The following is a 13,298-nucleotide window of genomic DNA, read 5'->3' as shown; positions in this document are numbered from 1 at the left end:
ATACGAAAAATTCATTCAAATATATTATCCAGTGTTATAGACGAAATGTCTGATAAGCACAAATTGTGGCATTACATGGCTTCTCACCTCGCAACTTACAATTAAAGTGAGGAATGGTTTCCGGGATTTGACGATGCAAGTTGGGAGCTCTCCGGTTCTGACATTTTTGTACAGTCGCTAGAAAAAGGAATGATCGCATGGTATAGTAAAAGTTCCTTCGCAGGTGCACTTTTATCAGAAACAACTGAACCAATAATGTTTGTTGTGAGAATCCATAGGGTTTGTATCTACATGTGAGGTGAGCCATATTTGGACAATAATTAAAATTAAGTCTAACCAAACGACGGTTTGTGTCACGTAGCTGTGAGTTTGCATTCTGGGGGATGGTGAGTTCGAATCCGACCGTCGAAGCACCGAAGATGGTATTTAGTGGCTTCCCAATTTTACACCAGGCAAATGCTGGGTGTGTACATTATTAAAGGCCTCTATCACCTTCTCACCCTTGCGTCGCCGAAAACATTCGAAGTGTTAGTGCGACGTTAAACCACCACCTAAGTCTGATAAAATAATAAATTAAAGGAACGTACAACACCATGCGCCATTTTTTGAGCGACTATACATGTGTAGCAGCACTTCCAGTGAAGAATAAATTATATGTCAAAGAGTATAGAAGACATGTTCCACAGAAATAGTCAAAGATCATCAGAGTTGTTTGTTTTTTGAAGTTGCTGTTTTGCCTTTGTCACTTTTTATTCCTAAACTATAAAATCGTACCTTTAAATCTCACTTCATTTCATTTCATTTCATTTCATTCAATTAAGATACAGCCCCAGCATTTGCCTCGTGTGAAAATGGAAAACCACGGAAAACCATCTTCAGGGCTGCCGACAGTGGGGTTCGAACCCACTATCTTCCGAATACTGGATACTGGCCGCACCTAAGCGACTGCAGCTATCGAGCTCGGTATCACGGGAGACGGAGAGGAAATTTGTATAAAGTCCACCTGTGTGATATAGTGGTTAGTGTGATTAGCTACCACCCCCCGGTGGCCCGGGTTCGATTCCCGGATCTGCCACGAAATTTGAAAAGTGGTACGGGGGCTGGTACGGAGTCCACTCAGCCTCGGGAGGTCAAATGAGTAGAGGGGGGGGGGGGTCTATTCCCATCTCAGCCATCCTCGAAGTGGTTTTCCGTGGTTTCCCACTTCTCCTCCAGAAAAATGCCGGGATGGTACCTAACTTAAGGCCACGGCAAGTGCTATGCTGAAGACGGGCCTTGTGGGGGGGGGGGGGGGGGGCGGGGGATGGGAAGATTGGAAAGGATAGAGAAGAAGAGGGAGTTGCAGGATTGTGAGTGACTGCAGGGGGACTTAAACAATGTAGAGAGATGGACAGCAGACAATGTTATGAAAGTAAATGGGATGAAAAGTCAAGCTGTAAGTTTAATAATAATAATGTTATTGGCTTTACGTCCCACTAACTACTTTTACGGTTTTCTGAGACGCCGAGGTGCCGGAATTTTGTCCCGCAGGAGTTCTTTAACGTGCCAATAAATCAACTGACACGAGCCCGACGTATTTGAGCACCTTCAAATACCACCGGACTGAGCCAGGATCGAACCTGCCAAGTTGGGGTCAGAAGGCCAGCGCTTCAGCCGTCTGAGCCACTCAGCCCGGCAGTTGTAAGTTTCACCAAGAGGAAAAGTCCTCTCAGTTTTAATTATTGTGTTGACGGGGTGATCGTACCTCATGGGGAGCAGTGTAAGTACCTAGGTCTTAATATAGGGAATGATCTTCATTGGGGTAATCATATTAAGGCGACACTGGAGATAAAAATATATTTTTACCTTATACATGGATTTTCACAAAACTTTGTGGGAATGTCACCTACATAAAAACAGAGGTATCACGAACATTATTTTCATATAAAATTAATAGTTTTTCCAAAATATTTTTTGAAATTTTTATTAAATTTAATTAACATGTTAATGTAAATTCGTAATTAGTTAGATAATACTTATTTTAAAAGCACTACGTATCAATATTTCTGTACATAATTTATATAAGGAGATGCATCGTACTAAAGTTTGTGTAATTTTTATGTTCTAAAATTTTGGACTTAAAAATCCCTACTACTTGAAAAAATTCTGCAATCAAAAATTCCATAAACAGATTTCTTAATATAGCTGTGATACATATACCGCACTTATTTTGTTACATTTGGTAGAATATTATGGGAGAAAAATGGGATTTAAATGTAAAATTACAATAGGCAAGCAAAGCATTTATTACAGTGTTAAATTGTTTGAATTCAGCGGAATAACTTCGTGGCAAGAAAAAAGAAGCTCAATCTTTTCAATTTCAGTCATTAAAAATCACCAAAATAACCAAAATATAGATTTTTATATCCCGAGTGTCGCCTTAACGAAGTAGAGAAAGGTTACAGATCTCTTCACATGGTTATAGGAGTATTTAGAGGTTGAATTTAAGATGTAAAGAGAGGGTGTATAAGTCTCTGGTAAGACCGCAATTAGAGTATGGCTCCAGTGTATGGGACCCTCACCAGGACTACTTGATACGAGAACGGGAAAAAAAATCAACAAAATATCAAATTCTTGTGAAGTTATAAAAATGCATTATTCTTGCGCAATTAAAGTGGTGACCCGGATATGATTCGAACAATACCGTAATTAATCAGCATGTCGCAACCAGAATGCGATCTCTGACTCTCTCCGTGCAATGTGTCTTCTATACTCCTTGACAAAGCATTGGAAGCGCTGCCACACTGTAAATGGAGGTCTACAGCAGAGGTGCACACGCTGGGCTTTTCGTCCCGCGGGCACACAAGCATCCAAATGGGCGGGCGAGCGATCAGTGCGTGCGCTTCAGCGACAGCAACATTGTAGTTACGTCACAGGCCGTGAAGGTCAATGAACGGTGAACGTTCATTTGAGTATTAAAGGAATAGCGTAAATTTTTATTTCTATTGGACAGAAATCCAGGTCATTTTCAATGTACCGTAACTTAAGTTATAATAGATTAGTTATTTTTGTTCTGTTTACGTATACTGACCGGGTACAACAAGGACTTTACTGGTACCTCAAAATATGTTTGTACTCTACGCAATGTATTACAATTTCACTATTATATTTTAAGAGGGTATACTTTTGAAACATTCTTAATATAATAAGTAGTAAAGCGGATAAGCTGTGGATTGTTGTTGCTTGAGTTTAAATGTTCTGATACTGATCTACAGTCCAATCATGTTCAATGGGAATGACATTAGTTTGATTATTTATCTGAAGACATACTGCATATCTACTTATTATTGCATTTACAATGTTGTTATTCTTGGATACCTTAGTAAATATCTGTGTTTTCTCTAGTGATGAAACTCACTCACTATGAAGAGGATACATAGCTATTAGGAAAGTATTAAATACTGTTTTCAGAAACTCTTGATCAGGGAAAGTCGCATAGCATTACAACCCTGCAAAATCAACCATTAAACTTGTCGAGGTATGTAAATATGTTATGTTTTACTAAAAGAATAACAAGAAATTCACTTCTTTATTGAAAATTATGTCATTCCCATCCATGAAACTGTAAGTCGTGCCCTGCACGCCTCAGTCTCGTATATTACGAATAGTACATTTTAACACGATACTGGCAACAGTCGTCATCTTTGATACTCGTGAATTCTTTTCATTATGTGTCGCTTACATCACTATCGTCAAGAGTAGGCCCTATCTTGAATCATACTTTGATAATCTTCTTGCATCCGAATTATAATTAGATCCATTTATGGGTTCATAGCATTGATATATATGTGTACTTCATATTCGCACATATGTCGCTACACGATAAACAGAAAAGATGTTGACGCCGTTGGTCGCGTCGTTAAGAAGTGATCTAACACAGCACTAGCGCACAGCTAGATGCTTAACTAACAAGTGGGTGAGGCCATCTTGCAATCCTAAAAATATCCATGCAAATAACGAGATGGAGTTTATAAGGAAGACAGAGAAGCATTCTAGAGAGATCTAGCAGCTGATCCACGCATTGACAACATGGTGACGAAATGACTATCGATGTTAGATTTTTTCTAACAACAGGACCGATTCCAAACTAAACCAAATCGACACTCCATTCTGAGGGCAATACTCTATCTAAAACATTCTCATATACGATGTTTACCTCAACATTGTGTTAGCGGTAAGCATGTATAATATCCTATTAAAATGATCGATCTTTCTAAATATACAGATTATAAGATAGAAAGTTCCCTCGACTAGCAATGCTATGAGGAAACGAAGTCTTAAAGAGTGAGTGTCGTGTGTATGATAACTCCGAGCATCAGTTCACTGGAAGTTTTGGCATCATGACTCACATGGAAGAGAATTCTACGGTATATTTATTCCTGTTCTTTTCCGTGCTCAATGCAAAATATGGAGGAGCTGTCTGCAACTTACTACGTTTGAGAAAACTTTCTAATAAAAGTATGTTTAAAAATTGAATTTCGTGGGCAGTATTCACTGCTAATAACTGGAATACTTCATAAAACTATACTGCACACAACACGGAAAAATTAGGGGCAGTACACCAAGAGGCTGAACTGCAATGAACTCCATCGAAATTAATGGAAATTAAACAGCACGCTCCAACAGCTGTACTTAAAAGCTGAATAAAGTCAATGAGATTAACGTATTTCAGCACAGATTCCTGTGGAAAGAAACAATAGCAAAGTCACTTCATCGTTGCGCCTGCAAACAGCGTAAAAGTGAAATATGTGTTTCTCTGGAAAACATATTTCACGTAATGAGGGCTACTGTACAAGCTGCAGCAGAGGATTACATCAGTGTGTCCCCGACACCTCACGTAGCGTTGCAAACCCATCGATGACATGTAACATGCACAACAGGAGGTTATTTACTCACTATTTAGCAGAGTCGTTCAGCTGATACTCGTTCGAGCGGCCGAAACATTCTTGAACCCCCGTGTCCGCCCAGAGTCGCTTCATGGCCGCTAGCAACTCTTCTGAGAAGGGTTCTGTGTCCTCCATGCGCTGGATCACGTCGAACACCATTTTGGCGTCCGTCTGTAAAAGAAAAAGTAACCTGATGTAAAAAACCTTGTCATTGCTTTTGGATGACTGTTCAACTGAGGTACAGTCCCTGCAAGAGCCTGAATAGGATGGAAAACCATGGAAAATCATCGTCAGAGCTGCCTACTCTCGCTAGCTTCTCACCAGTACTCCACAAGCAAAGAAATATATCGTCGTTGAGTCTGCAAAAATCGCTATGTGACCCCTATGTATTGGAGAAATACTATCCCGCAGCGCACATCACATTAAGAACGAGAATTCTTTGAGTATCGTTCTATAATATTGAACCATAGGTGACAGATCCTTACCAGCAAAAGTTCTAAGCAGAAATATTTTCACACAGCGGTTGTATACAATATATAAGAAGTTAAAACTATCAAAGCTAGCAATTTCAGAGTTCTCGGAAAAAGAATGATGACATGACACGCCAGGGCCTATAGTAGGGTATCATCAAGCCGAAGATATGCAGAATTACTAGTTAACGAAACGTCACATACATTTTCCTTGAAGAGTTGCTAAGTACTGATCTTGCTAGTAAATGTACGAGCCGAACCACGCACATGAATATTTTGCTGTTTTGTTAACAGAAGATGCACATGTGAGCAGTTCAGCAACAAGCTAGCAGAATGTGTATTCAAATACGGATCACAATTATATTTATGAAATGGAATGTGATATACACCATGAAAATTGAAAATTGGTAGAAAGGTCATGCTCAGTTTGAGGCTCATGTAGCTCTTTCCGGTACATTTGATGGTCACCTCAGTCCATAATCATGATTGACGTTTCAGACATTCAAATGATTTTCCCTACCGTACTGAAATATCTCTTCCATGTTTTATGAATCAATAATGACCCAGGTTAAGAATTGATGTCAGAGGTTTTAATAAAATCTCGTCGTGTTTTTTTTTTTTTGGTGTTTGTCTCACCTAGTGTCTCCACTGTATTCATCTCAATCGGTCGTGAGCCATGCCGTAGTGTAAATTGTGTAGTGGATCAGCCCATCGTTTTCTAGGTTGTCCGTGTGCAGTGCACCATTGCAACTGTATCTGCTTCTGCCAGCAGCACAAAACCAAACCATCGTAGTCAACTTTCGCACATTTTCTCCTCCGATCGGAGCAATGTCAAATTATTCTCGGATGTCTATCCTGAAAAAAAATCCTGTTTCCAGACGCCGGTTTTGTCTCCATGACACTTAGTCGACGTTCTGCCGCCTTCGTCGTCAGCCAAACATTTGGTACCACAGGGTGCGACAGGACGAACGATAGTGCCATATTTCCGTGATTTCCCATTGTCACACCAGGCATATGCTGGGGCTGTACCTTAATTAAGGCCATGGACTCTACCTTCGCACCGAGCTCGATAGCTGCAGTCGCTTAAGTGCGGCCAGTATCCAGTAATCGGGAGATAGTCGGTTCGAGCCCCACTGTCGGCAGCCCTGAAGATGGTTTTCCGTGGTTTCCGATTTTCACACCAGGCAAATGCCGGGGCTGTACCTTAATTAAGGCCACGGCCGCTTCCTTCCACTTCCTAGGCCTTTCTTATCCCATCGTCGCCATAAGACATATCTGTGTCGGTGCGACGTAAAGCAAATAGCAAAAAAAAAATCTACCTTCGCACCCTTGCGTCACCGAAAACCTTCGATGTGTTAGTGGGACGTTAAACTACTAGCTAGTAGACAGTGCCACAGACCTTCCATTTCAAGTGGTCACTCATCCAGTCTTCGCAGAGGATTCCTATCGCGGTCGCCACTTTATCCAGGCTGTATTGATCCTCGTGTTGTCCTCTTCGGTAAGTTAGTCATCGTAAGCAATCGTCACTCCTGGCAAGTCTTTGCCATCCACCTGGATTGTTCCGATTTCTAGAGGGCCTGACGTCCTGTGTTCGAATTTCATTTTGTTGAGTCGCAGCCCATCTTGCACCAATCGATCATTGGAGACCACGTTTGTTTTCCACTAGCAGGACGTCAGCGTAGAGAAGGGTCCGTATTATCGGTAACATTTTCTAAAATATGGATGATCAGAAATGGTACGAATGTCCAGCACTGGTCGATGCTAAACATAATGTCAAAGTTTATCGGACGCTCCTGCAGCGGTTAAAGCTGCTTTGTATTCTTGTCCCATTCGCAACCGAGTTTCACAATGTCTACAACCAAGATAACGTACAAAACAAAGCAATAAAGCAGGTCTTAAATACATTCCAATAAAGCTTCAGGTGATTTGAAGTTCCTTAATTTAAAAATAAGTCTCCCGTTTTATCGCGAACGCCTTACTCTCCCTTCTCTTCTTCCGGATCTCAGATAAACACTTTTTCTGTTTACCAATACACAGTCGTACAGATTACGTAGACACGCTGTTCAACAAAAGACGTATGGAAACTAATTACTTGGTGCCTGCCAGCCAGCCCACTAGCACCTCTGGAGGCGGGAGGAATAACAAACTAAATCCAGCCCCATCTCTAAAGCACGATTCCGCAGCACGTTTCAGTTCTAGGTGCAACCTACAACTAACAAATAACAAATCTGAAGTTCCCCGATTGTCTATGTAACAGGTTTTGTTGGACGAGGATATCATCTGATCATACATCTCGTCTTGAAATAACTGAATATCGGGTTCAACTACTGTCTTCTATATTTACCTCGAACTATTTTACCTTCTACAGCTTCGTCGTTTATTTGCGTTTATCTCCTTATAATGGATGCATTTTCATCACTGTTCCCACCCGTTCGTACTTCCCATTATCTTTTCATGTCATTTTCCCCACCAAGCTACGTCCTTTCTTTTGACAATTTGCTTTACGTTGCACCGACACTGACAGGTCTTATGGCGAAGATGGGATAGGAAAGTCTAGGAACGGGAAGGACTGTGACCTTAATTAAGGTACAGCCCCAGCATTTGCCTGGTGTGGAAATGGGAAAACACAGAAAACCGTCTTCAGGGCTGCCGACAGTGAGGTTCGAACGCACTTGTTGACAGCTACGTGACACGAGCTCGGTCTGCGTCATTAAGACATCTGTGATGGCCGAGTGATGTCGTCATTGGCTTCTCCCCAACCTGGCCGCGGTTCGAATCCCAGTCAAAGCATGCGGAACTTTTGAAACGAAAAGTCACGTGCACTAAAACTGGATCTCCCACATGATCACGATATGAAATGAAATGTCGTATGGCTTTTAGTGCCGGGATATCCCAGGACGGGTTCGGCTCGCCAAGTGCAGGTCTTTCTATTTGACACCCGTAGGCGACCTGCGCGTCGTGATGAGGATGAAATGATGATGAAGACACCACATATGCCCAGCCCCCGAGCCATTTGAATCAACCAATTAAGGTTAAAATCCCCGACCCGGCCGGGAATCGAACCCGGGACCCTCTGAACCGAAGGCCAGTACGCTGACCGTTCAGCCAACGAGTCGGACATCACGATATTAAAAGTCATGCGAACAATAAGATTTGTTTTTAGTTAAACCAGCATCTGGTTTTATCCATTACCGACAAGTAGAATTCACGGCGAGTCTGGGCCCGTTTAACAGTTGGACTGAATTCTGGTCTTTGTGTAGTATACTGAGCACTCTGTCTCAGCCGCCTGTTACCTCCATATGAATGACTCTTCCTCCTAACAGTCCAATGCCCGGGCTCCAGTCGCTTAACTGCGGCCTGTATGCAGTATTCGGGAGATAGTGGGTTCGAACCCCACTGTCGGCAGCTCTGAGGATGGTTCCCCGTGGTTTCCCATTTTCACACCAGGCAAATGTTGGGGCTGTACCTTAATTAAGGCCACTGCCGCTTCCTTCCCACTCCTAGCCCTTTCCTCTCCCATCGTCGCCATAAGACCTACCTGTGTCGGTGCTACGTAAAGCAACTTGTAAAAAAAGAAGACTATTTTAATTATGCTACACATTTTCAAATATTTGCTTTCTCCGAAAATACCAGTACAATGAGAGAAGTCGACTTTAACATGCAGCAAAGCTAATGCAGGGAGTCTGAAATTGAGATCAATGGCATGTTGCAGTACGGGAATGAAAGCTAGGTATATTCGAGATACCTTATTCATAAGCAAGAGTTGACAGACAGGAAAGTTTCGGGAATGACTGAGTTATGTGAGGCGAGTGATATTTGTTTCATATTCACTCCTTTCCCAATGTCAAATGCCCTCTAAGATACGATTAAAATTATAATACTTGGAATATTTATCTTAACATAGTTTGTTGAACACGCGAGCAATAAACACAGGCCTATCCTAAGTGGTAAAGAATCCAACATTTTTTGCAACAGGGGGATAGGGAAGGGCTAGGCATGGGAAGGAATAGGACGTGGCCTTAATTAAGGTACAGCCCCAGCATTCGCCTGGAGTGAGAATGGGAAACCACGGAAAACGATCTTCAGGGCTGCCGACAGTGGGGTTCGAACCCACTATCTCCCGTATGCAAGCTCACAGCTGCGCGACCCTAACCGTACGGCCACTTGCTCGGTAAATGGAACTCTTACGCCGCCATTATGTGTGTTACAGAGTCATTCGTCACTGCCAGTGTCCTTTTTGTCATCAAATACAAGGATTTAGGGGTCAAACTGACACATCAAATTCCTAGGATGTAATTCTGAATATGTAGGCTCCGGAGACTCTGGGTCGATTTCCCACCAGGTTGTGAGGATCTGAAGGCTGCTTAATATACACTCAGCATTCATCAGAACAACTAAGGGGCTATCTCACAATGGGATACGGGCCTCAGTCTAGACAGGCTAGAGAGGATTGTTCGCGCTGACCACACGCCACCTCATATTCTGCAGGCCGTCGGGCTGAGCAATGGTTGTTTTGTAGACAAAGGCCCATAGATAGTGGGTTTGTACTCCACAATCGGCAGCTCTGAAGCTGGTTTTCCGTGCTTTCTCATTTTCACACCAGAATATCCGGCTCCATGGCTAAATGGTTAGCGTGCTGGCCTTTGGTCACAGGGGTCCCGGGTTCGATTCCCAGCAGGGTCTGGAATTTTAACCTTAACTGGTTAATTTCGTTGACACGGGGGCTGGGTGTATGTGTCGTCTTCATCATCATTTCATCCTCAGCACAACGCGTAGGTCGCCTACGGGTGCCAAGTCAAAAACCTGCATCTGGCGAGCCAAACTTGTCCTCGGACACTCCCGGCACTAAAAGCCATACGCCATTTCATTTACCAGGAGAATAGGTGACTCGCCATACCTCATTGCATTAAAAACTGCATCTAACCATCGTCACATGGCCTAGTCCAGTATTCTTCTAGGTAACGCAATCTCCTCCATTCGATGCACATGACCGCACTAGTTTATGCGTACAGCTCCAGGAACGAAAAGGTATGGATGTTTTCAAAAGTCGAACTGTTCTGAAAGGTTTGTGAATGGAAGCGGAGGGGGTCAGAGGGGATAGAGCCGGAATATTGTGGGTGAGTATACAGTATAAACCTTACAACCGTACCCCATACAAGCATTCTCTTTAAGGGTCTTGTAATTGGTTAAACTCCCAAGAAGGTACTACAATAGCACGTGCGAGATATATTTACATACAGTACATCCCAACTAATAAAAAACCCCATGGCACTACAGCCCGTGAAGAGCCTTGGCCTACCAAGCGACCGCTGCTCAGCCCGAAGGCCTGAGGATTACGAGGTGTCGTGAGGTCAGCATGACGAATCCTCTCGGCCGTTATTCTTATCCCAACAAATAGAATCGAAGAATATTGCTAAAAATCTTGCGAAAGTGCAGGGCGGGTTATAGAACACTCAAGGGAATCTAAAAGGAATACTGACAGATGCATCCATTAAATATTAATAGCTGCTTATGTATTATTTCTGGCCCAATTAAGCACGCCAGATGGTCACCATTCACCCTAAACTATAAATTTCCAGCAGACTCAGTTTTGTGAGGAGATACGTCTTGGTTATTGACGATCGCAGAATGTAGATCACTAAAGCACTGGTCTTTAGAGAGCCAAGATAAGGATTAACGACTTGAAGCTGGCTGAAGGATTAACATCCAGGAGCAACAAATAAATGTGCCAGTCGTAAGTCCACCAATTTATGATGCGAAATATAAGTGGAGAGAAGAGTCTGGTTGAAGGAAAAATCGAGGAAATTAATGCTGAAAGAAAAATAAGGAAGTGTGTGGATAGGAAAAATCTGAAAGGGTGTCAAGATCTATGCACCTGTTACATATTAAACAAATTTGTTCAAAATTCCAAAGGTTAATTCCCAGCTGGGCTGAGTAGTTTAGACGGCGGAACGCTGGCTTTCTGAGCCGAAATTAGCGGACTCGATCCCTGTTCAGTTCGGTGGTATTTGAAGGCAGCCAAATACTCCAGTCTCGCGGCGGCAGATTGACCGGCACGTAAATGAACTCCTGCGGGACAACATTCCAGCGCTGAAGAGCCTCCGAAAACTTGTGAAAATGTAGTCAGTGGACGCATTATAACATTATTATTATTATTATTATTCTCAAGACGGCTTACGGGGTGAAAAATGATCTGGCTTCAGAAACAAATACGGATCCCTTGATATGGTTATCAGGTACCCAAGTGTTTTAATAAGTATGTAAAGGAGAGGGCGTACAAGTTTCTGGTAAGATCACAATTAGATTCTGGTTCCAGTGTATGCGATCCCACGTCAGGATTACTTGATACGAAGAATGGAAAATATGCAAGGGAAAGCAGCACGATTTGTTTTGGGTGATTTCCGACAAAAGAGTAGTGTTACGAAAATTTTGGAAACTTTGAGCTGGGAAGACTTCGAAGTATGGAGAAGAGCCTCTCGAACAAGCGGTATGTTCAGAGCTGTCAGTGGAGATATGGCCTGAAATAACATTAGTAGACGAGTAAGCTTGAATAAGACGAATAATATCATAATACTAGCAAGATACCCGTGCTTCACTACGGTATTATACTGAAATTTAGAATTTAATGCTTATAGTTTTATATATCATCCGCCGAAATTCGCGATCTGACTCGTTTTCTGAGAGAATCCTCCAAAATTCGCGATCTGACTCATTTTCTAATAGATTACGGCAAGTTTCCTCCCACTTTTCAATCTTTCTTTCCAGCAATCGATTTCGTACCTCCCGGGCTAGGTCCAGGTATTCCACCCGGTCAGTTGGGTCCCTAACTCTTTGCCATCTTTTCCTATAAGCATTTTTAATATGGATCAAATCCTTCAGGAGATCCAGTGTGTTGTCTTGGGTGCCTTGGCGATTTGAACCCGCGACCGGACTGCATTCTTAGTCATTACCCGTCCAGGACCCGTTTCCAACGCGGTCCGCACATTTGACGACGGTCCAGAACTTTATTATTATTATTATTATTATTATTATTATTATTATTATTATTATTATTTTTATTTTTATTATTGATGTTCTGCACCCCACAGCAAGATGCAAGACCGCTACTTGGCGGTAAATTACATCTGCTGCCATTGTCATTGTTGAGAATGTGACCAGCACCATTGTCGCGCGTAGGCAAGTGTGCGGGATTTCTGGCGATACGAATGACATACTTCCCTGCATTATTTACCTTATTATAGAGGTGAACAATTGGACGGTCAATCTCATTCCTATCGTTTATTTCAAATGTGTTTAAATTTTTATTTATATGCCAGGAGAATCTACTGTAATCTAAGAACGTTCTCCGAAGGAAAAGATGGCTCTTGAAAACGAACTCAGGAACGATTAAAGTGATCGGTTTATGATCAGAATAAGTACATTGAAAATCTACGGCCTGTTTCCAGTCATTCGACAGGGTCAGGAATGGAATGAATAAAGCCCCCATATAGCGGCGAAAATAGGAATTGTGCCGGCTGCCAAAACCTGTCGCACTCCTCTGGGGCAATGATTAATGAATGACAAATGAAATGAAATTATATTGGACAGTGTTGCTGGAATGAATGATGACAGGGAAAACCGGAGTGTCCGGAGAAAAACCTGTCCCGCCTCCGTTTTGTCCAGCGCGAATGTAACATGGAGAGAGCGGGAATTGAACCATGGAACCCAGCTGTGAGAGGCCGGCGCGCTGCCGCCTGAGCAACGGAGGCTCCTTATAAATACATTATGAACAATAACATCAATTGGTCTCACCTCCTTTTACACCCCACCGCCGTTAAGTTTATTTACCCCCCCCCCCCCAAAAAAAAACCCTAAAGGGAGGCGTGTTTCTTTATGTTTAAAGGAGATTCCAAACACCAATGTT

The 13,298-nt window shown here is 42.5% G+C and overlaps 1 protein-coding gene across 2 annotated transcripts in view; it reads right to left on the bottom strand.

The window, feature by feature from the left end:
* The window catches only part of Galphao (G protein alpha o subunit), a 1,276,387-nt gene that overhangs the window by 410,093 nt on the left and 852,996 nt on the right, over nt 1-13,298 (bottom strand). For both annotated transcript variants that reach the window (XM_067140187.2, XM_067140188.2), the window contains exon 4: nt 4,936-5,096. In XM_067140187.2, the coding sequence (XP_066996288.1) occupies nt 4,936-5,096 (161 nt within the window). The remainder of the gene's footprint in view (nt 1-4,935; nt 5,097-13,298) is intronic.

The sequence above is a fragment of the Anabrus simplex genome, chromosome 2, assembly GCF_040414725.1.
Source record: "Anabrus simplex isolate iqAnaSimp1 chromosome 2, ASM4041472v1, whole genome shotgun sequence".
NCBI classification, from domain to species: Eukaryota; Metazoa; Arthropoda; class Insecta; order Orthoptera; family Tettigoniidae; genus Anabrus; species Anabrus simplex.
Note: the sequence above shows the minus strand (reverse complement) of the source record. Positions and strands in the feature narration are given on the sequence as shown.